The 21,795-nt window shown below is 39.4% G+C and overlaps 1 protein-coding gene across 3 annotated transcripts in view; it reads right to left on the minus strand.

Annotated features, from left to right (window-relative positions):
• The window catches only part of TNFAIP8 (TNF alpha induced protein 8), a 65,553-nt gene that overhangs the window by 13,411 nt on the left and 30,347 nt on the right, over positions 1–21,795 (minus strand). The window contains exon 1 of one of the 3 annotated variants that reach the window (XM_062599123.1): positions 8,564–8,623. The exons of the other annotated variants lie outside the window; for them this stretch is intronic. Within the exon in view, the coding sequence (XP_062455107.1) occupies positions 8,564–8,594 (31 nt within the window). The 5' untranslated portion in view covers positions 8,595–8,623. Of the gene's footprint in view, positions 1–8,563; positions 8,624–21,795 lie in introns of those variants that run through there. 3 annotated transcript variants of the gene reach the window in all.

Raw genomic sequence — 21,795 nt, forward strand, 5'->3', positions numbered from 1 at the left:
GTGAAATGCAACCATTTAGGGATCAAGACCTGACAGGATCATTCTTAAAAGTCCACGGAACTCACAAGTCAATTTCTAGATACCTCAGAGAATCCTACAAGTACCTATCTATACCTATAGCTACTTAAAGTACAACTCAGAATACGCCGCTCAGTTTCAAACAACAAACCTTCCAAGGACAAATGCTCTCAGATAAATGAAATGCAAACTCTCACTCCACTGCAATGTATTGTCATACCATAAACTGCCAGCACAACCACAACGCCACACAGACACCAACATCTGTATCTTGCAATGTCAAACTGAAACGTAGATTTCCCCTGCTGCTACACAAAGAACACTGCCTGATCTTTCATTATTAATCTGTACAGTTACAACTATTGAGGCTGAATTCAGGCGGTAAGGAAAAATATCTCCAAATTAGTTCATACAGTGCACACCTGTTCCTTTGCCCTGTTTTTGCAGAAACAGATCTGTGCTGGACATTTCGATCCCACGCTCCCCAAAGCCAGTCAGCCATGAGTTGCAGGGGTGGAGGTTCTCTACTTTTCATTGCTAGGCTGTCAAACACCAAAAATCAACAACAAAACCAAATTGTGGCAGGGAATCAAATGAGAAAAAAAACAAACCAAACTCCAAAACCTAACCAAGGCAGGGCATCTGATGAAGAAAAATGATATTTATGAGAAAAGATGCCAAAATGCAGAATGAATGCAGAATGAAACTCTAAAAGGACAGATTTCTTAATTTCTCTTCTCCCCACTTGAAACAAGACTGTGTCCAACTGACGGCAAGTTTAATGCCTATGCTTTTGCTGACACTGGTGATAAGGAATGCTAACCAAGCTGCTGGTAGTCACATCTGTACCACTAATCACACAACGTACCCTGCTCAGTAGTCATTACAGAGATGTGTCCACAAAAGAAAAAATGCACACCTACCACTAAAAAAATAAAATAATTTAGGAAATCAACTGACCCAGGCAGAGAAAAATTGAAAATCTATATGCCTCCCACAGTAGAACTTGTTACTATCAGTATGTACAAAACTATCTTTCAAGTTGGTGCTATTTTCTAAATACTTCATTCTATTTTTATTCATTTCTATTTTTATGATGCGGAAACAGTCAGCTCAAGTACTGAAATTTCTTACATAGTCGTATACAGCAACTGTTTCTACTGCCTAGCAGATCACTGGATCTAAAGTATCTACCAAGTGAGCAAACAGGAAAAATTAATCCTTAAACAAAAAGCTAGACTTTAAAACCATTATGAAATAGATCTGTTTACTTTTATCCTCCTGCTTCTTCTATTGAGTATGATGAAAGAGAGAAGAAAAAAAACAGTTGCTTAATAAAGTGGCATAAAAATTAATGGTTTCTTCTATACCTCTTTATGAAATGTTCTCCTATTAGCACAGCTCGTAATAAAATTGTAATAGAAATCAAGTCTACTTGAAATACAGTTTTTGCTTGCTTGTTTTATTTATTACCCAACTGTGTTTACTGAGACTCCAAACATTTGGGAACTGAACAACCACAAAGAAGCAATTTGGTCCTTAAAAAAGAAAAAAAAAAAAACTTATGAAATCATCACATTTAACCTAAGATTTGACCAAATGATAAATACTCAGTAATAAAAGCAATCATGTGTGCATCTGAATAACATATACAAATGATGATTAATATCCTAGTCTCACATTTCCCTTATGCCATCCCTGGCTCATGTACTACAAAATACTCATCATTCTTAGAAGCCATTCATTTAGCCAGTTCCTATGTTTGGAAATAACATTGTTGAAGAACATGGCCTTTCTGAATGCATATGCAAGACCCTCTGCCCACCTAGATACAAAAAACTTCTTTGATTCTCCAGGGATTGCCTACTGACTGACCTTTGCTCCCTGATCTTTAACTTCTGTCTAATTTATAGCTACCAACAGTTTACAAATTCCCCAAAGAAAACAATCCTGTGGTCTGAAAAATGTTAGAATATAGTAAATGCTATCATAAACAGATAAATGAAGGGGAGAAGGGAAAAGTATGTCACCAAAACAAGCCATTCTATAAAACGAAAAAATCAGATATAATTTGAAAAGAAAGCATCACCTGCCTGTATGTGGGGCACTGCGTCTAGTTTAAGGCTCCCCAGTACCTCTCCAAAAAAGGCACTGCAAGCTGGTGCAAGTCCAGCAGAGATCTGCCGAAATGGTTGGCGAGCTAGAATATATGACCTAAAGGACAAGCTGAGAGCAAGGTTTGTTTGGCTGCAAAGACGACTACCAGGGGACCTAAATGAGATCTACAACTACTTACTGAGTAACACAGTAACACGCACTGAGTAACACACTGAGTGGTTACCATGAAGACAGAGCCACTCTTCCTGGAGATGTGCAGCAAAAGAATAAGGGGAAATGGGCACAAGTTGCAGCAATGGAAATTCCAGTTAGATGTGAGGAAAATATTCTTCATAGGAAAGGTAGTCAAATACTGGAACATGTTGCTAGAGAAGTTGTGGGATCAACAGTTGTGGAGATATGAAGAGCATGGCTGGACAAAGCCTAAGCATTGTCTTCTAACTTCAAGTTTGGATCTATCTTTGAATTTGGCTCTGCTTTGAGTGGCAGATTCGGCCAGAGGACCTCCAAAGGCTCCTCACAGCTTAAGTCATCTATCATTCTCTTTTCCAGGTAGCTCAAGGGGCTGTATCTTATTCACAGTAAAACATGCTAGTCTTGCGGTTGACTATGGATTACTAGCTTTGATTGCGTCAGTATAATTATTAACGGAATTTTCTTAGAGCAATCCAGCACTCAATCTAACAATTGTTGCTAAATGATTAACCTGAGTTTTAGCAATCCTGTAACACAGCCTACCTGCTACAGCAAATGTTTACTTCGTAGCCTCTACTCAAATTACCATCTAGCTTCCTCATCTGCTCCAGCTGCACAAGGAAAAGTGATAAAGTTGTAGTGTATAAAAACTAGCAAAGCCTTCTGTAGAAGTCAGCTACTCAGTATTAATTTCCAAACACGGAATACAGCAAAATCCCACCAATTCAGCATATCAGATTCTAAGACTGTAAAACAGGCAATATGTCCTCTGTGTCATCTAAACCATTTACAGAAAAGTTATCTTAAAGGTTAGCCTGACTTGGTAAGGAAAGGTCATCTTAAAGGCTACCTTGATTTGATAAGGAAAACAAATAAAACCAACCATTCATTCAGTTCTTGAGTTTTATAGTTTAACAGCCTTAAATCAGTGCACTTACTGAGAGCTACAGTGCCTACATCGAGGTATAATTCAACTAGCTACATAAAGAACCATGTGGAGTTGCATCCTTGCCCTCAAATCCATTTGTTAGTTTCTTGTACCTTGCTTCATTAAATATACATTCCTCCAAACATCATTAAAAAATAAAACCTTACTTTGACTTGCCTGAATCTCCTGATTTTATTTTTCCTAAATTTACAATTGTTACTTCTTCATTCCTCTTGTTTCTCCATCCATTATTTTGCATCTCTGGCAAAATGTTTTTGCTGTGCATATGTGGTATAGCATCATAATGTCCAGTTAGTAATGATTCTTTCTTGGCCCTCTTTCATAAACTTACTTTCAATTTTTTTCTTATTTTCAAAATTAAAATTATATATATTTTGCCTTTGGCTTGTCCTGTTACTCTAGAACTCTAACAACCTATAGAAATGAACTATCTAATTATTAGTCACTGTTCTGATTCACAGAACTGTGTATATGACATTTATAACTCCAATAACCTCTTAGTTCTCTTCATGTGCCGTAAGGAACTTATCAATGCGATAAAAAGCCTTCAACTGGTGAATCCAGATCACTAACAAAACAGGGCTTTTCCTACCTCTAAACAGAACTTTTCTGAATATTATCAGCAAAAAGAGACCGTTTCATTGGCCTTACTGTTTTATGGAGATTGTTTTGACAAGGGAAGGCAGAAGTGGGCAGGCAAACAAAGGATGCACACGTTCCCTAGTGGGCAGGCATGTACCAGCTCTTCTGTGCTGGTTCACTTTGCATGGAAAACAATAGAAAAGGAGTCAATCTCCAGTTTTTGCAGCTGTCAAGGCTACAACAATTCTAACAAAAACACTCAGATATGGATCCAAAATGGGACCTCCAAAAATTCCATTTCTGTTTAACCTTATGTTTTTCATGTAATTTATTGTATGTTTGAAAACAGTCGGTAACTTCAAAAATTGACATGAAATGGAACTGTCACTCTCCAATACGTTTTGCATTTAAGCATGGATAACGTTCAACTTGCACTGTTTCAGTCTCTACATTTACTGTCATAAAGAGTAAAAGATTAAAACATAGATGACAGTTAGGTTTGGATCTGGTGGAATGACAGATTTTTTTTTTTATTGACACACTATATATTACACTTCCAGAAATGATATAGATGTAATAACAGGCCATAAGAGCACATCTGACTTGTCATTATTTAAATGAGCAAGATTCTATCCTAGAAAACTCTCAGACAAATCTGAAGAGCTCAAAGGCCTGCCTGAGAAAAAAGTGACTGCAAAATGGCAAAGCAAATTCAGGACTGCTTACAGGAGGGAATATTTACTTCTTAATAATCTCATTTGGATTCAAAAAAAATTGCTAATTGTATCTATATAAAGCTCTCAGCACTTTTAGGAATGCAGAGAGGTCTCTCTCCCATGAAATATAGAACTTAAATCTTAAATACAGAATTTAAAAAAGATATATGAGGCATTAGATTTATTTCCTGTTATTTTCTAAATATTCAACATAAAACCTGTAAATGAACCTTAAGTTTTCTGAAGCTTTACATAAATTACTATTTCCTTTTATGGGAGAAATATTATGTAAAGAATCCATTAATACCACAAAAACTATTTGCATATACTTAAAAAGGTATATTCACGATACATATTTATGATATTAAGAATATTTCCCTTCGGACCACAGCAAGCAATTATGTCAAGTAACAGCCTGAAACCATTTGATACTTTCCTAGGCACATGACTTTTCTACCATACAATACTGGATTAAAATTACACCAGGTAGTAATATCTTACAGACTGCTTCTTGATTTCACTATGTTCTTTGTTTCATTCAGTACAACAGTAACTGCAGGAAAATGTGCCAGGTTTATTTATAGCATGGCAGTTGTTAGGATCTGTGAATGTAATGCAGATTGATGCTATGTATCTTCATATCACTGTTCATATAGTAACAGCATACATAAATAACAGCATTGTGGTATACAGATGAACATAAAGACTGTTGAAAAGTCACTCAGCAGCTTGACTGAGAAAAAAACCCCAAAACAGCCCACATTTGATGTCAGCATTCTAATACAGACCATGCGGAGATCAAAGACAGAAGCTGAGAAGCCTAGATGCATTACTGCATACCCCATACCCAACAATTAGTACAAACTACAGTTAAGTCAAATTGTCTTCTAGCAATGTGTTTTACTCCCAGTTTGGGGGCAGGTTTAGCTTGGTTGGTTAGAGCGTGGTGCTGCTAATGCCAAGGTTGTGGGTTCAATCCCCATATGGGGCTATGCTGAGGGTTGGACTAGATGATCTCCAGAGGTCCCTTCCAACCTTATTATTCTACGATTCTACTGATATAAAGGAGACTAGACTTAAGGTAAAAGAATATACATACCTTTGTTCAGTTAAGTATTAAAAAAAAAGAGAGAGAGAGAAATCTTTGGGAGTTCACAATTCAAAACTGAGCTGGACTTTTGGGTTTTATTATAACAATGAGTGTAATTTATTTTTATAGCAGTAAAACTTATGGCCTTTCATCTTGTTTTGCAGATTTAAAAAGAAAATACATATTAACGCATTAAATCCACTTTTGCAGACATCCTGATATTCTCTAAACACTGCAATTCACTTCTATAAATGGCTAAAAATGAAGTATTGTTCACTTCAGCAACAGGTAATTGTCAGAACACACATGACATTCAAGGCTATTACTATGCCCTCAATCCTCTTTCCCATTCAGGCTGATCTTCCATAATATGGTCCTAGAGTCAGGGAAGTTACAACTGGAAGTTACAACTAAATTTCAGAATGCCTCACATAATCCCTTCACTGGCCCCTGCCCAGCACTGCAGGTATCAACTACCATAGCACCTCTGTTTTAAGCAAAATGGAAATATTCTGCCTCTGCTTTTCCTCTTATGAACAGCATTCCAGTATCTCTATAGTTTTCTTTTCACTCTTCAGCACATAGCAGATTAACTACTGTATTTCCATCACTACCTTTGGCCTTGAGATGCATGATGTTTAGCAAAGTAAATATTTTATAAATCTAAATGCACCCCCCACCCCCTGTGTGACTAGTCATTCAGCTTTACCTAGTAATTTCCTGCATGGTCCTCATCATTTGCAGCTGAATCAGACCATCTGCTTAGAGGGATGTTCACTCTTGCACTAAAAGGAAAAGTCACCCACCTGCTTTGGTGAACTGTGGAAGAGATTGTTTGTTCTCAATATTAAAAGCCTGAGCCTCAAAATCCAGTTTGAATTTGTGAAGTATCAATCTTCTTTATGCAAAAGCACACAGCTCTATTCTTGACGAAACTGAGCTGGTTAACTGAAGAAGTCTGAATGCTTAATTTCTGCCACATTCATTAAGCCGTTTTGATCAGTCACCTTTCATGCAATGTTGAATCAGACTAGATGAAGTAGTGCAAAACTGCAATTCTACATATTCACCTGTTAATCTCTTTATTCACATATACTAAATCCCCTTTTCCCATGCATCTTATAAACGATTCCTCTACACATGCAAGCGTATCATCAGGAATGTATTTACAGAGTGACTGAAAAACCTTCTCACTGATACCTGTAACTTATCTTCCTATAATGCTGACTGTTTTTATTTTCCACTCAAACCTACTAAAATCACAGCACAGCAAAACCCAGTCATTTTCCCAGCTAAAAATAATTAAAGCAAAAAGTTATCCTCTCTCACCATTCCTCTCTCAGCCACCTGCTCCAAATGCATTTTTCAATGTGAAGATCCTGGCATTTCAGATTATATCAGAGGAAACAAAATAATTTGCACAGAAAGGCTAAAGTCTTTTCAGAGAGTCTGAGAACCTGATTCAGCTACGAAGGTAAGAGGTTTCTTTAAAGAAACAAATTTGCATTTCAAATATAGCTAACTTTATAAAATTGTCTGGAACTTCCTGTATATAAACCAGAGGACCTTTCATGCTATGGCATGTATGCTGATCTCTCCTGCTGTACAACTGCAGGAGCATGTTCACATTGCCATATTCTTATTCATATTTTCTCTTTCTCAAACAGTTTCTGTGGAGAAATATTTTTTTCAATTCTGCTTTTCAACAGGTCAGTCCTACAGAATCCTCTTGGGGGAAAAAAAAGCTACATTGTAGTTTTTCTGTTCATTCAACAAGAGCAGAAAAAGAAACAAACAGGGAACATCTTTATAACTCTTACCAAAACACAGGTCATCATGCTTTGTTATTAAGTCTGCTCTATCAGCATTTCAACTGTTATGTTTGATTCTGTCCAAACCTACTTTTGGGAGGATCAACAAAATACTCTTTTTTGCAAATAGCTACATGCCTATAGTAATGTTATTCTTCAAGTTGGGGAAGTTGTAAGATCATGAGGGGAAAGCTATAAGAAATACTCTGAGAATGTCTTGTTTTCACCAACTACAAAATGCTTAGGTTTCATTACTACTTGCTAATCTATTATTTTCTGTGCCATACAGAATCCCTGTAAGGTTGACTCTCCCTTGGGACTATTCCTAACCATGAAACATCAATTCTGTTCTAAGAAATCCAACTTATAACCCCACTACTGCCCTATTCTCTTCTGTATAAATGGTCTTTTGTATGTACACACTTTCAGGAAATTGCCCTCCTCCTCCCCCAAGCACTCCCTACTGTCCGCCTCCTCAACTCGCAAAAAAAAACCCCCTCCCCAAATCAACACTAGTGAATAACTGTATTTTTGTTGGAGCACTTCCAGCTGCTCCACACGTTCCACTCTAGAAGCAGTAAATGAAACCCTTTAGTTTTGGCACACTTCTCAGTTCAAACACACACATGCACACACACACGTGCACGCACTCATGCTGAAAGGGAAGTAAGCAGCATCAAGCTCATTCCCAAAATAATGACCTTTCACTTCTCCCCCATACAACTTCCTCTTTTGCTAAAAAAGACAGCACTTCCAATTTCAAAAAATCTTCCTCTTTCAATCGGCTGCTAGTGTTTTAAAGCACTGTTTCTTCCACTTCATTCATGTGCTCCTAATTTACTGCTGCAGAGACAGACATAATATATCCCTCGTGTCAACACTTTGGTGATTTCATTTCCAGTGAAATCTAAAGAAAATTCTTCAGACGACTTTGCCAAGATTTTTCCCTCCCCTTTCAACAACCGAAAGCTAAAGCGAGCAGAAACTCTCACTCATGCCTTCTTCTGGCTCACAAAAGCAGCTCTGACAATCCCAGCCGTATTTTTCCTTTAATGAAGGCCTGGAAAAATATTTAAAATCATACCTTCCTTGGATTCATCAGCTTCCGAACTCATGGTGTCAGTGCAGCTCACTGCTGACCAGCTCACAGCTGACGTGAGCTTTGAGAAGCAGCAAGTTAACTTCTCAAAGAAAAAAAAAAAGGGGGGGGGTATTAAGGGGAAAAGTCTGCAAATTCAGCAAATCACAGCTAAGCTATGAGGAAAGGATTCCGCCCCCTTCTGAACTACACACAGGCAACTGTCTGGAAAAACAGCACCTTAACAGAAACTCTCATTTTCCTTGCCAGCAGTTGCCATTTACGCATTTTATTCCCCCTAGTCTTTTAGTCTGTAGAGAGGGTGGAGTTTTACTTGTTACGGCTTGCCAACGTGGTATGAGAAAGCAAGCGTACGAGACCAAAAAAACCCTCAGTGTGGAACCGTGTCCGACTGTGGTGACTGACAAACAGACTGGAGCTCCGATATCCCGCAGTAAAATTTAATTTAAATCTTTTTTTTTAGCCTGAACTATACATTTCAACACTTCTTGCTATCCAGAATTAGTTCTGTAGCATCTGCAATTGTACTGATTAATACAGGACGACTAAATAAATACTTAAAGGATGAAAAGCAACAGCCTTCTTTTAGGTAGTTTAAGCTAAAGCTAAAAAGTTATTTTACTTTTTCCTTCACCATGTTCAACATAGGGTGCTATCTACTCTGAAAGGAGCAATTGGTCTCTGATTCTTGAAAAAACTACTTGATTCCTTTATGTTATAGACCCCCCATATTAATAAAGGTATCATTTTTAAAGGCATATTATTCAATTTTGCTTTACAGCACAGCAAGAGAGAGGGTATGTTATACAGCACTCCCCTAACTCGTCACGCAGTAGGAGCTATGAACAGGACATGCGCCTTCGGCGCAGAAGCAATGGGAATTATCTGGAAGCCTGTTTTCCGATTGGCATGGTCTTCAGTAAAATCCTAGGATAGCTAGGAAATAGCTTTTCCTGTTTAGTGCTTTACTGTATTTTTAGTACAGGGAACAGCACAAAGCCTCCGTGGAAACGTTACCGCTCGGGCCAGAAGCAGAGGCATGAGCCCTCAGGAAGAGCGCCGCCGACCGCGCTGCCGGCGCGGGCATGCAAGCTGCTGCTCCGCGGGGCAGGAGTCCCGCTGACAGCGCGCAGCGCGCACCCCTGAAGGGCTGGAGGCTCTTCGGGCAAGCAACGCTACAGGCAGTTGGGAACCGCGCTACTGCAGTCTCAGCCAAGGGGAAATGAGTCTACTTCAAGACGAAATCAGAAAATGCCAAAGCTCCAGTCACAAGTTTAGTGTGCAGTTGTGCACTTCTGGCTGTGAAGTTTAGCTACATCCATTAAAACGTATTTGTAAGTAATGTAAAGCTTACACTGCAAGTAAGAAAGATGTTCTCAGAGGCAGAAGACATGGAGTCAGGAAGGTGGTATGAATTCTTGAACTAAGGCAAATTTACTTTGTGAATCACGGTAAACAGTATTTCAGAAAGACAGACAGATCTCTCTTCAGTTGAAGCCTCCTGGTGATGCTGAAACATTTTTATTTGCAATAAGCACAACCCTATAGGTCTCTTGCAGGCATTCTGCAAGAAGCCAGCTGTCCTCCACAGGCCCTACTACGCAGGGTAGTGTGGCAAAGTATAGCCGTTGTGTTTTTCAAAACACAGAAACTGAGAGGGAATATTAATGTAAATGATATCACAGAAGAAAAATAATTACAGCACCAGACTAGCTAAAGAAGCTACAAAAAAGAAGTTAAAGAGGGGAAAAAAAATTATTAGTGCTCCACATCTTCCTGCTCCCTGGTTTGGGGTAATTACTGGACAGCAGACTGAAACCACTCAAAAAACCCCACACAGAATAGGAACAGGAAGAAACATAGTGTTAGCCAAGGTTAACTGTAATAGCCTTTGGGGTCCCTCAGTTAAAGGCAGTGTTCATATGGAAATTAAATAGCCAGAATACAATCTAGTATCCAGAGCTTTCCATAAATAGATTTACACAATAGATGTCTTTCTCCTGTTGTAGATGACAGACAGACAAAGAAAGATAATGAGCCTTGCAGTTAAATCTCAGGAAGTTTTGTAATTTTAGATTTCTAAAATCTCTTGGACATGTCAGAACTGTGAAAACAGATGAGAAAAATCTGATTATTCTAATTTGTTTCTTCTCTACAGAGTTCAGACTGCATCTCCTTACCCAGCCCTGTTTCTTTTGTGTACAGGGTTAAAATTCAGACTTTAAACACTGTTTTTTTGAAATGTATTTTCATTTTGGTTGTTATACTTCTTAAAACACATCTGTCAGCTGAAAAGACTTCAAGCAGCCTGAAAACAGTTCAGGTAGGTAATTTTCCACTCGTATGATAAATAGTGACTTTTAATGGCAGAAGCTTATTGGGGCATTATCATCCTCGGAGTCTCTACCCGATGAACAGTCTTGAAACTCCAGTAGAAGTAACAGAGTAAGATAAAAATTATCAGAGACTCAGTGGACAATGCCCTTGCACAGGCAAGAGACAATACTGCGGTTAAGCCTGGAAGCTTAAAATCCCTTTTAATTGTAAATTCTGAATGAGATATGGTGTGAAAAGGACAAAGCAAAAGAATGACAAAACTCTAAAAATAGAATCTGTGGGCAAAAATAAATTTCATAGGACAGATTCTCTTGAATGGGGGGGGAGAGGGAAGGGGAAGGAGGAATAACTTCCTAGAATGAAGGGCGTTCACATGTGCGGGCGACCACATGTTCTCCCATTTGGGCAGACACTGTCTCTGAAGAAGGGCAAAATACTCAGAGGAATCTAAAAGATGTACCAGAACCCACATAAAAATTGGGTTTACACACTGATTTTCAATGGTTAAAAGCTGAGAAACTATGAAACTGAATAGGACAGGAAAGGTCAAGCAAAGCATTGTCTTTTAGACACTCTTTCCTTAAAAAAAAAAAAAAAGGAAATACATATACACACACACACACTTACATTCACTTACAACATATATACACACACACACATATAAAATACATATTGTAAGTGACCTAAAAGCCCCCTATCTCTGTTAACACTAATGCCAGAACACAGCACAATGAACAGACAGCAGCCAGGCCTTGACTTTCTACGGCAATATATCGGGCATTCTTGAAGGAAGGATAGCCGTGGAAATATCTCCCCTACCCAGTTTAAAATCTTGCTCATGTTTTGTTTCTCAAAACACACTTAGTTAACTGTGTGTACACAGGCATTTTCTTAATAGAGAAACAGGCAGCAAATCTTACTACACCTTCTATCAATTTTTAAAATACGAAAAAAGGTCCCTAAAAGTCCTGTAATGCCTGCCAAGAAGACATTGAAGCTTAGTACTTAAAATATCAAAACAGATAATAATATTCTGGCTTACAAAAAAGAGGAAGAAGCCCTACTACATGAAAAGGATCAGGAAGAAGCTTTATAGGAGGCAGCTGCCATGGAAGCAAGAACAAATCTGCTACTGCAAAAAACCGCACAGCCATAGAGCACTTCTAGAGAAGGAAGTGGTACTATAACATTTCAGACATTATATATTCCTGGGAAAAAAAGGGGGGGGGGAAGAGAACTTCCCCCTCTTCGGTTAAGTCTTGCTCTTCCAGAAGGTCAAGTTAAATGGACTGCAGACTTCTAAAAAATAAAAACAAGGTACATGCCTAACTTAAACCCCCTGCTATAGGCAATAGCCACCAATCATTTTGTCTTTATAAGCCAGCTACATGTCTTTTGCTGGCTACAACTGTACTGAACTATTTGAAGCGACATGACAGCGCTTTGATTGTGATAGAGGAAATCTGGGTTTCCCCGATTTCTCAGCTGCGGTAAAAGAAAAAGATGCACAACTGTCTTGAAAGAGTCAGTGCTCATAACTGCAGCTGTGATTTTTTTATGCTAAGCCAACAGCCATGCCACAGACATTTTCTTTCCCATATACTGCCAAGGGTGAGGTAAATGAGAATGCTATGTGACCACTACGTTGAGAAAGTAAAGCTTTGCACAAAACTGTCCCATGCAGGATTAGAGAGCTGAGATAGTAGCAAGTGCACAGCTGTTTTCACGGTGTAAACCTGCTGCTCAAGGAAGATACCATACTTGCATATGTATAACCCAAGGATTACTTAAAACTTTGCAATTTAGCAATCGTGGTAGTATAAAAGGAAGTTTACCCCAGAACCTTCTCTCCTCTGTAACCCCAACATCCGTATCTGTTTCTGATACAAGCGCTATTTTTTGACTCGAATTTCAACTTCTGGTACTCTTCAAGAGGAGTGGAATATAGGCATGAAAATGAAGTAGTTCCCTACCTTTGCACCTCACCTCAAAACAAATTTCCCATAGGACAAGGGGCATATTGGACATAGTCCTAAAGCAGTCGCGTGTTCTATTATATCTTGATGAGCATCACTTGCAAAACATAATGACACTATGTTACACATCTGTCACTCCAACTGCATTTTGTAATTTCATAATTCTCAGATATTTGAGTTTTGCTTAAATTGACATTCTGAAAAGCAATCTGAATGAGATGGAAGACTGCTGTATTTTGATTCAAGGTTCTCCAAGCAGAAATAAATGCAATAGATGTGTTCTGCATACATCTCTGGAAATTTCAAATATGCAATCCTACCAGAACAGCAACAAGGCATTTGTAGTATCTCAGAAAAATGGCACAAGTCTTTAGATAAAAGTTTGGGGTGAAAAAAGAGGACAAACAGTTAAATTCAAAAGCCTAGACACATCATCAGGGAATCAGCTGTAGTAAACTATTTTAGTAAGCATCTCCTCGCTTTCTGTAGAAGTTACCAATTGAGTAAGTGTCAAAGACAACAGATAAATTTGCCTCTGACTTTCTGCATTGGTCCTTCTCCGTATCTTTCTTCAACATCATTACGAATTTTCAGACAAGCATCTCTAAATTTAAGTACAGATTTAATGAAATGAAAGAAATTTGTCTTTTCTAGCCCTTTGCTATTAGTTTGTGCTAGCGGATGTGCTTTTGCATCTCCCTATGGCACGCTGAGGTCTCCCAATGCTGGGCTGCTGCCCCTCTCCCGGGGGACAGGGCTGGACCTGTCAGGCCGCTGCACGCAGGTTCTCGCGTGTGTGCTCTGCACGCAGCTATCTCACGGGTGTGCTGCTGCCGCACACGGATCGGGGAGGCAAGGTTGCAGCGCTATCTTTCCTCTTTCCAGGCCCTCCCTTCAGACTCCAGGCTGGCTCGACAGCAAGGATGAACTGCTGCAAGAAAAGACATTCTCTCTCCTGACAACATCTCTCAGCTCTTGCGTGCTTTTGCCATCACAGCTAACCCAACACTGCTAAAGGCAGGAGCCATGAGGTGGCAGGGTTCGCGTGCTTCCTCGGTCCAGTTTGACTCGGTCTCCTTAGCTGTGCCCATAGCGGGGACAACGCAGCTCCACTCCCCAAACGCCAGGATGGCTTCTTCCCTCAACAGGCAACCGCCAAACTTACGTGGGGGTTTGCTTTGCTGTGTGCCAGCTTGCCATAGTCCCAGTTCTAACAAACATTTGATATCGCAGCAGATAGGTGAGTGATTTGTTGCAAAAATAGCTTGGAGCTTCTTTGAATTATTCACTGCTTGGCATTATAGGTGCAAAAGTGGGAGGAGGAGTTTGCTTTTATTTTAAAAAATAAGACAGACCTTATTAACAGACCGTTCTCAGATTCCTGCAAATAACAGGGTTAAAACCTAGAGCTACAACAGAGCCTGTCTCCCTAAAGCAACCAGGTTTTACAAAACAAGGCTGATCAGGAACCTTAATGCCTAGTCTGCTTGACTGTTTAGCACACACATGCGAAAGAGATCAAACTGCTTTATAATTGCTGCTTATCCACAATTAGATAGCCATCTTGCATTAAGCACTGAGCAACTATGGTCAGTGGAAAACCACCAAAACCAGTGGCTTCATGTACCAAAAAAAAAAAAGTTTCTAGGATCCAGCGATTTTATGAAATACTGGACTAGAGAAAGTTGTAAACTGCAAAGTCTTTTGACTACTAATCTAATTCCACATCTCCAAAAACAACAGCAAATTTCTAGATAAAATAAAGGTTCAGAAACAGACTGCTGCAAGGTAATCAAAATTGCCAGAGAAAAAACTGATTGCAGAATCAACCACTTCCTGAAATAAAAACAGAATTTGTACTTAATTTCTTTTTCTAGACATTCTTCCTGACAATAGGCTGCTTGGCACAAAACAAAAGACCTAAAGATCAGCTAAATAATTTCTGGAATATGACAAGGAAAGAGATATTTTACGGTATTATTTGTGAAGTATTATAACACCCATGCAACAAATGCAAGAGATAGTAGACTGATAAATCAGCTTTCCTTTTACACATTCCATGAACTCTTCCCACCTATGTTTATACAGTTAATGGATTTGTACAACTATAAAGTCATGCTATTAATTTCTGCAAAAAACTTTTACTAATTGCTAGCTAGTAATTCTGAGAAAGCTTCTTGGAGTTCAATGTATTTGCATAGAGTTACAAATATTTTTTTGTAGAATTACCATAAAAAAAACAGACAAGAAAAATGTTTAGTAGCATTAGAAATATGACAGTGTATGAGTCAACATCAAATATTCTTTTAAACTAAATCTTATTTAATGTCATGCACTTCTGTATGCAACTCTACTGTTCATTTCATTTGTCTGTAGTTTTATAAGATGTTAAACCTTATATATTTAAATATATATATTAAATGCTAGATTTTCAGTTTTCTTGCGCTATATCCAAGTTGTTCTGCTTTCAGTTCTGCACTTAAACAGTTACACACAGACATTCAAATTAGCAAAAAAAAAAGGGCTATTTTAAAGTTATTTCTTAACCCAGAGGTAGAGAATACCATGAGCAGTTGTGTCACTTCTATTATTGCAAAAGCAAATGCAACATGTACCATCTGTGTAGCACGAGTGCAGCAAAAACAAATTCCAGCTTTTATGCAGTTTTGCCAACTTGGGATTTAATTTTATTTTACATTAAAAGAGGACTCTTAACTAGCTGTGCAATGTTGGTATTGTTTACACAGTTTTGTAACTGAAAGAATTGGATGCAATAACCCATCTGTTGTTGCTATAGACAAATTTTACTCCCAAGATCTATTTGTTTTATTACCTTTCACCATAAAATACACATATACCAAGATAATCTTAGGAAAATTCAGTCCAGTGAAAGCTGGAGGGACAAAATTAACCAAAGCATTAGCAGGTGGAATCCACAAGCCATGTCTGAAAAATACGGGAATTACAGGTTTGGGCCTGATCCTTGCTGCATGCTATTCCTTATCATTAACTCTGTTTTATCCTTTTGCATTACTTCAGTGATTTACACAATGTTGCTCAAGTCATTTGCTGAGGCACTTGCAGTACCTGGAGCTATGGGGCAGACTCACAAATGCTACTCTGGCCTATGTTTCTACTATGTGGTTAAATTATAAAAAGTCCAGCCCCAAGTACCACCGAGTAACCCCCCCAAATGAGTCTCTATTCTTCTCAGCCTTCATCATTTCATTCTATTTCCCCCATCTGTGCTTTCCTCCTTGCCTATTTCCATACTGTCTCCTTCAGCACCCACCCCCCACCCTGCTAGTAGTTCTTGGAGGCCCAGCTTTTCCCTTCATTTCCAAAAGGCAACAGCAAAGCATGCAAAGGCAGTGCCACACGACCACGCATCTGACTGTGGGCACAGCTTTCAGTCAAGTAAACAAAACCTGGGGCTTCACCACTAGAGTAAGCAATGCAAGAGTGCCTCTGAAGACCTGCTACCTGATCACCAAGCTGCCAGGGTAAGCAGAAGCACAAGATGATAAACTGATTAAAAATGAGCCCACCAAGCCAACGATGGGAAGAAATGCAGTGCTGCCAAGCAGCATGTAGAGCACCAGTCCTGGTTTCCATACAGACTTTGCAAACCTTACTTTAAACAGACTCCTGACCGCTACCCTTCTCACCCAGACAGGCAAGTAACACAGGGAGGGTAAGAAGGTACACACACAAGAGGCTTCATAGAGTTGAGCTTGCCTTATTAATATTAAACATAACTTTGGTATGAAATTTTGACGTCCCATTAGTCTCATCTGTAAAGCTTACAAAGTCCATCCATGCAATACCTGTAACAACGCCAAGAGCATCTGCAATAGCACAATAATGCCACAACAGCGCTTTTCTAGGGCTGACAGCCCGAGAAGGCAGTGTAACACTAACCGCTTTGCACACTGCAAAGACTCCTGTGCCAGACAGATTTTCCAAATCCAGATCACTGTTACAAATATGTCGTGTCTGATTTCTGGTTTACAAATAGTGATAAACTGCTGCCAGCAATTTTCAGAAGCTCTGTGGTAAAGAGGTGAGGAAACTTAGCCTCAAAATGCAACTTTCTTCATGAGCAATCTGCTAAAAATGCTATGGTTCAATGTTAGCGCAGCCTCAGCACAGGATAGGGGCTGACTGTATTGAAGGCTATATTAGCTTGATCTGCACCTTTGGGCCTTCAGGTGAGCAAGATCCTGCCACATTACACGACTGCTAATGAACTGCACAGGCCTACATTTTGTCCTTTCCAAATTTTGCAAATTCACACACAGAACAACACCATGACTTCCAAGATAATGAACTCCATGTAATGTTGTTGCCATGACTGCAAGCACAATCTTGTATGAAGCCATTAATAATACGATGGCTTTCCAGTAGCTAGGTAAATATCATGCATTGGCAAGCCCACTTATTTATCCAGCAGTTACCATTTAATGAAGACAAGGTTTTAGTGCAGGATAAAGTATAAGACAATTCATCAACAGCAAACATCCTGAATAACATTAAATGACTTGGTTGCTACACACAGATAGGCAACAATCAATGATATTTGCTGAATGTTCAGAAGATCACAGAGGACACAATAAAAATCATGTAGTCAAAATTTACTGTCTTTTGAGGGACTTGCAGCAAGGACTGCAATAGTTATAGATGCAGGTTTATAGCACTGTTTCTCCAGATACTAAAAATTACATTTCTGGCTTTAATTCTTCCTTTAAAAAAAGTACACAGTGGTCATTACTGCCAAGATAGTTATTCCAAGTAAAGGACAGCCTGATAAAGAATCAGACACTGATGAAGAGACTAGCAAAAACAGAGATAAGAGTGTGGCATCCTGTAGTTTGACAAAACAGTACAGAAAATGAGTTGAATTTAAGATCTTCTGTGACACACACACACACAAAAATTCCAGAGATAGTTTATGGTAAAATTCTTACAAAATGGTTGTGCTATTATATGACATAGCATCCCTCATAAGAATGAAGGAAAGGTCTAATCTGAGGAGCAGAATGCCAAAATTACTAAGTAAGAAATCCTGTATCAAAAACTGAAAATGCACAAAGGTGTCACTAGATTCCCTAGATTACAGGGAATAAATGAGCTAAATAGAGACCAAAAGCTTCAACACAGAGGATGAGAACAGATACTTAAACCAGTCTGCTCTCAGCAAGATATAAGGAAAGAGGTATTGCCAGATACTTATGTAACAAAACACAGTGCTGGAATAATTTTAATTAAAAGATGGCATTTTAATTAAAAGCAGAGACTCTAGTATTACATACTCAGAAGACAAAGGAGCTTAAAAACAAAGTAGCTGAACTAGTGTCAAAAATTGTATGATTTAAACAATCCTACCACAGTCTATGACTAATACGGCACATTTTTTTTTCTCTTTTAAAAGGTATTGTAGTGATGCTGACAGAACAGAATATAGAATATTATCTTAAAACTGGGAAGTTTTTGTTCATACAGAAACAACACACATATGGGAAAACACATGGGCCTCAGTTTCTGAGGGCTGTGTTCCAGTTTCAAGCTAACAATGCAAGTGTGTTGCTAATACGTAGCAATCAAACTATGCCCTTTTTCTTCAGAGGACAAAATCATTCAATGTGCAAACTCTAAAAGCATCACTTGTATGTCAAATGCAATCTCGTCTAGATAAAATTTCAAATCAAACAAAACTACCAAAATACCAAGCTATGAGAAGGACCTCCTTTTAGTTCAAATTTAAATAAAAGAGATTAAAAAGAGGGATTTAAATGGGTATTAAATCTAAGCAGAGTTTTCTCTTTAAAAATTCAGTTTAGTTACAGTTTATATTCACAAGCCAGATGTACCTAATTACGTGGTGTTCATTCAAAGAACCATATTGATTTATGCATGTTCCAAACTGGTTTTAAATCAGTTTATTATTTGCCTAAAGCTTAGACTGAACCCACACAAAGAATTTGTAAGAAATGGATTTCTTTGGAAAAAATAGTAGGTAGGACTGTTCTGAGCCCTACCTGAGGAAATACTGAAGCATAAACTAAAAAAAGATAACTTTTAGCAGCCTTAAAAGAAAATTTTTCAGCGCTCACTTATCCTGGACCATGGTGATATTTTCAAAACTAAAGTGCATTAGGAACTCAGCATCACGGACCAGTCTAAGTCAGAGTGACTGTCTAAAAAACTGTATCATCTTGCTCTTTTTCCTTTCTACCGGCCATGCTAGCAGAGGCACACAGTGTCCCAGAAAGCAATATTCCAATTAAAGCTAACTTTTAATAAATATGTATTTTTTTTTTCTTGGCCAGGAGAATTTTAACGTAAATTAGCTCTCAGGTCTTGTGCACTGCTGCACAGCCATATCAGCATTTATGCTGGCAAGAAGGTGAGGCTGATGAAGGGCAGCAATGACCAGACAGAGAGAGGACCAGACAGCTGCTTCAACAGTGAGTCTAAGGTGCATCAACTCTTTTGAGGTGTGAGGCTCACAAGTCAAATACTCATTTCAGAAATAAGATATAGATGCTTTTGAAATTGTTATTATTTTTTATATTTAACAACAATTATTGTTATAATTGTTTTTATTTATAAGACAGCAATTTCGTACAACTGTTAAAAAAGAAGAAGAGTTGTTAAGACTAGTCACTAATAACACCGTATCTTCTACTGTGTGTTTTGCCAAGAGAAACTGAAGTTCTTCACAAAGAAAGAGTGGCTTCTCACCATCATTCACAGTTTGCTCATTCTTCCAGATACTAAAGAGGCTTATGCTAGTGAGCAATGTAGATAAATTTTTGGTGTTAACTCTAATGTTTAGCATATTAGCATTATATTGGAATGTCAACACTGGTTTTCGATTGATAGCATCTAAGAGTCCCAATGACAATAAAACTGAGGAATTTTAGATGGAGTCCAAATAAGTTTCTTTAATAAAAGAAAGTCCAAGTCAAAGTATTTGATCTGCTTTACAGAAAATTCATTCTTTAGTTCTCAGAATGCTTTAGTAATAGAAATACCTCCATCTGCACTGGCCCACACCTAATACCATCCCACAGGCTTATTCCAAGACCTTCACTAAATATTTAAGTACTTACTTGCAGGAAATAAACATATGTAACAAAATCTGAATGACATTTCTTGGTTTATTTGTGCAATATCTTCTTCACTGAAAGCTGAATCGCAGCATAGCCTTAAGGTAGTTAGCTAACTGCTTAGGTAGCCTGTCTGTTGGAGCTGCACTGCTACAATTTCATTAAAGTCTCAGCACTTCACAGTGTGCTTTCATAATTACAGACTCAGGATGTACAAGAGTTAATATCTTCAGTTTTTATGGGGAGTAAATAGGGCAAGAAAACCAAAAAGATTATCCACACATTCTGTAAACACTGGCAAATGTTCATATGCAACTCTGCCATTTTTATAAGAAGTCCCATCTGACAATCTGTGTGCTGCACAGATGTGAACCTCAAAAAGAAAAAAAAGATCACAGCCTCTATTTTACGATAGGAAAAAGAGATACTAACAGCTCAGAAGGAGCCTTTGGGAGCAGCAGAATACAAGGCTCTTCTGCCTGTCTGTGCTCAACAGCACGATGGGAGCCTGCCCCTGCCTGCAGGAGCCCTGGGCAGTGCAGCCACCAGCCTGGGGAGCTGACAAACCCTTTCCACTTGTGATTTTTATCAGCGACTGATTTAGGCCACGGAGCATTTACTGTTAGTTTCGACCACCGCCAGGAGGTGGCAACAGCGCCCCGAAAATAGCAAGTCTTCAGGCTCGGCTTTTGTTTCCGCTCCCGGAATGAACCAGGACGTGCAAAGCTGATGCGCAGATTAAAAAAAAATTGCCTTGCTCTGCACACGCCCACGTATTAAAATTTCGTATTGCAAATTGTACCAAATCGGACAGTTATGACAGCCAAACGCCTTCAATGCAGCAGTCATCACCTGAGACCAGTTAGCAACACATCAGAGAGCAGCAGACAACATTTATCATTTTTCCCCCAAATCCCAGCTGTGACAAGACTCCAATTTTGCACTGCAGGCCACCAATGTCCAGATAACAGCGTAACGGATGATACAGCGATAATAACTTGGCTCAATGATTTTAAAAGCATAATAAAATCTTCGGTATCCTGCCAGGTACTGATGTGACTGTGATACTGGTGGTATTCCTCCTTTGCCCCCAGTTTCTGGGCGGACTGAGGTGGCTCAGCCCCGCTGCCCCACCTGTACTTTCTCCCCTCCCTACCCGGCCGCTGCCCTTCCCAGGAACGGGATCATGCACCCTGCTGTACCAGCGGGGAGCTGGTGGCGTAACTCGCTCGCTTTCCTGGCTCCCCAGTTAGTGGCCGCCTTTCCTCACACCAGACGCGCAGAATGGTTTCACGGATGGATGAAACACAGGGGACGCTGGAGGAAAGAGGCGCCCGGGCTGCCCTTTCAAGGGCCGGGGGGGGGGGGGAGGGGGGCAACTGGGGGAAGCGATTTTCCTCCTGGGAAAGAGGCTGGGCAGACGCAGGGCCCCGGCGCCCGCTGGGGATGGTGAGGTGACCGCAGCCCTGCCCTAGCCCCCCGGGAACCTAGGTGACCTCCCGCCGCCCGTCCCTGGTGACGCAGGATTGTGAAACACCGATACTGAGAGGTCACGAGCTGCCACTACCGCGAAGAGGTCCCACTGGGTTGCCCAGCACGAGCACAGAGCACCTGGACCGGGACTGCGCGCACAGCTCTCACCAGACCTGCCAAACGCTCGGAAGTGTAACTGCTTTCCTTAAGCCACTTCCAGGAAAAGACAAAGTCTCACTAATTCCATATAAAAGCAAAATTATTTTGAAAATTACGAGCAACTCAAACGGTGAAGAAAGGAAAATTTATCAGAAATTGG

Source organism: Rhea pennata, chromosome Z (assembly GCF_028389875.1).
Source record: "Rhea pennata isolate bPtePen1 chromosome Z, bPtePen1.pri, whole genome shotgun sequence".
NCBI lineage: Eukaryota > Metazoa > Chordata > Aves > Rheiformes > Rheidae > Rhea > Rhea pennata.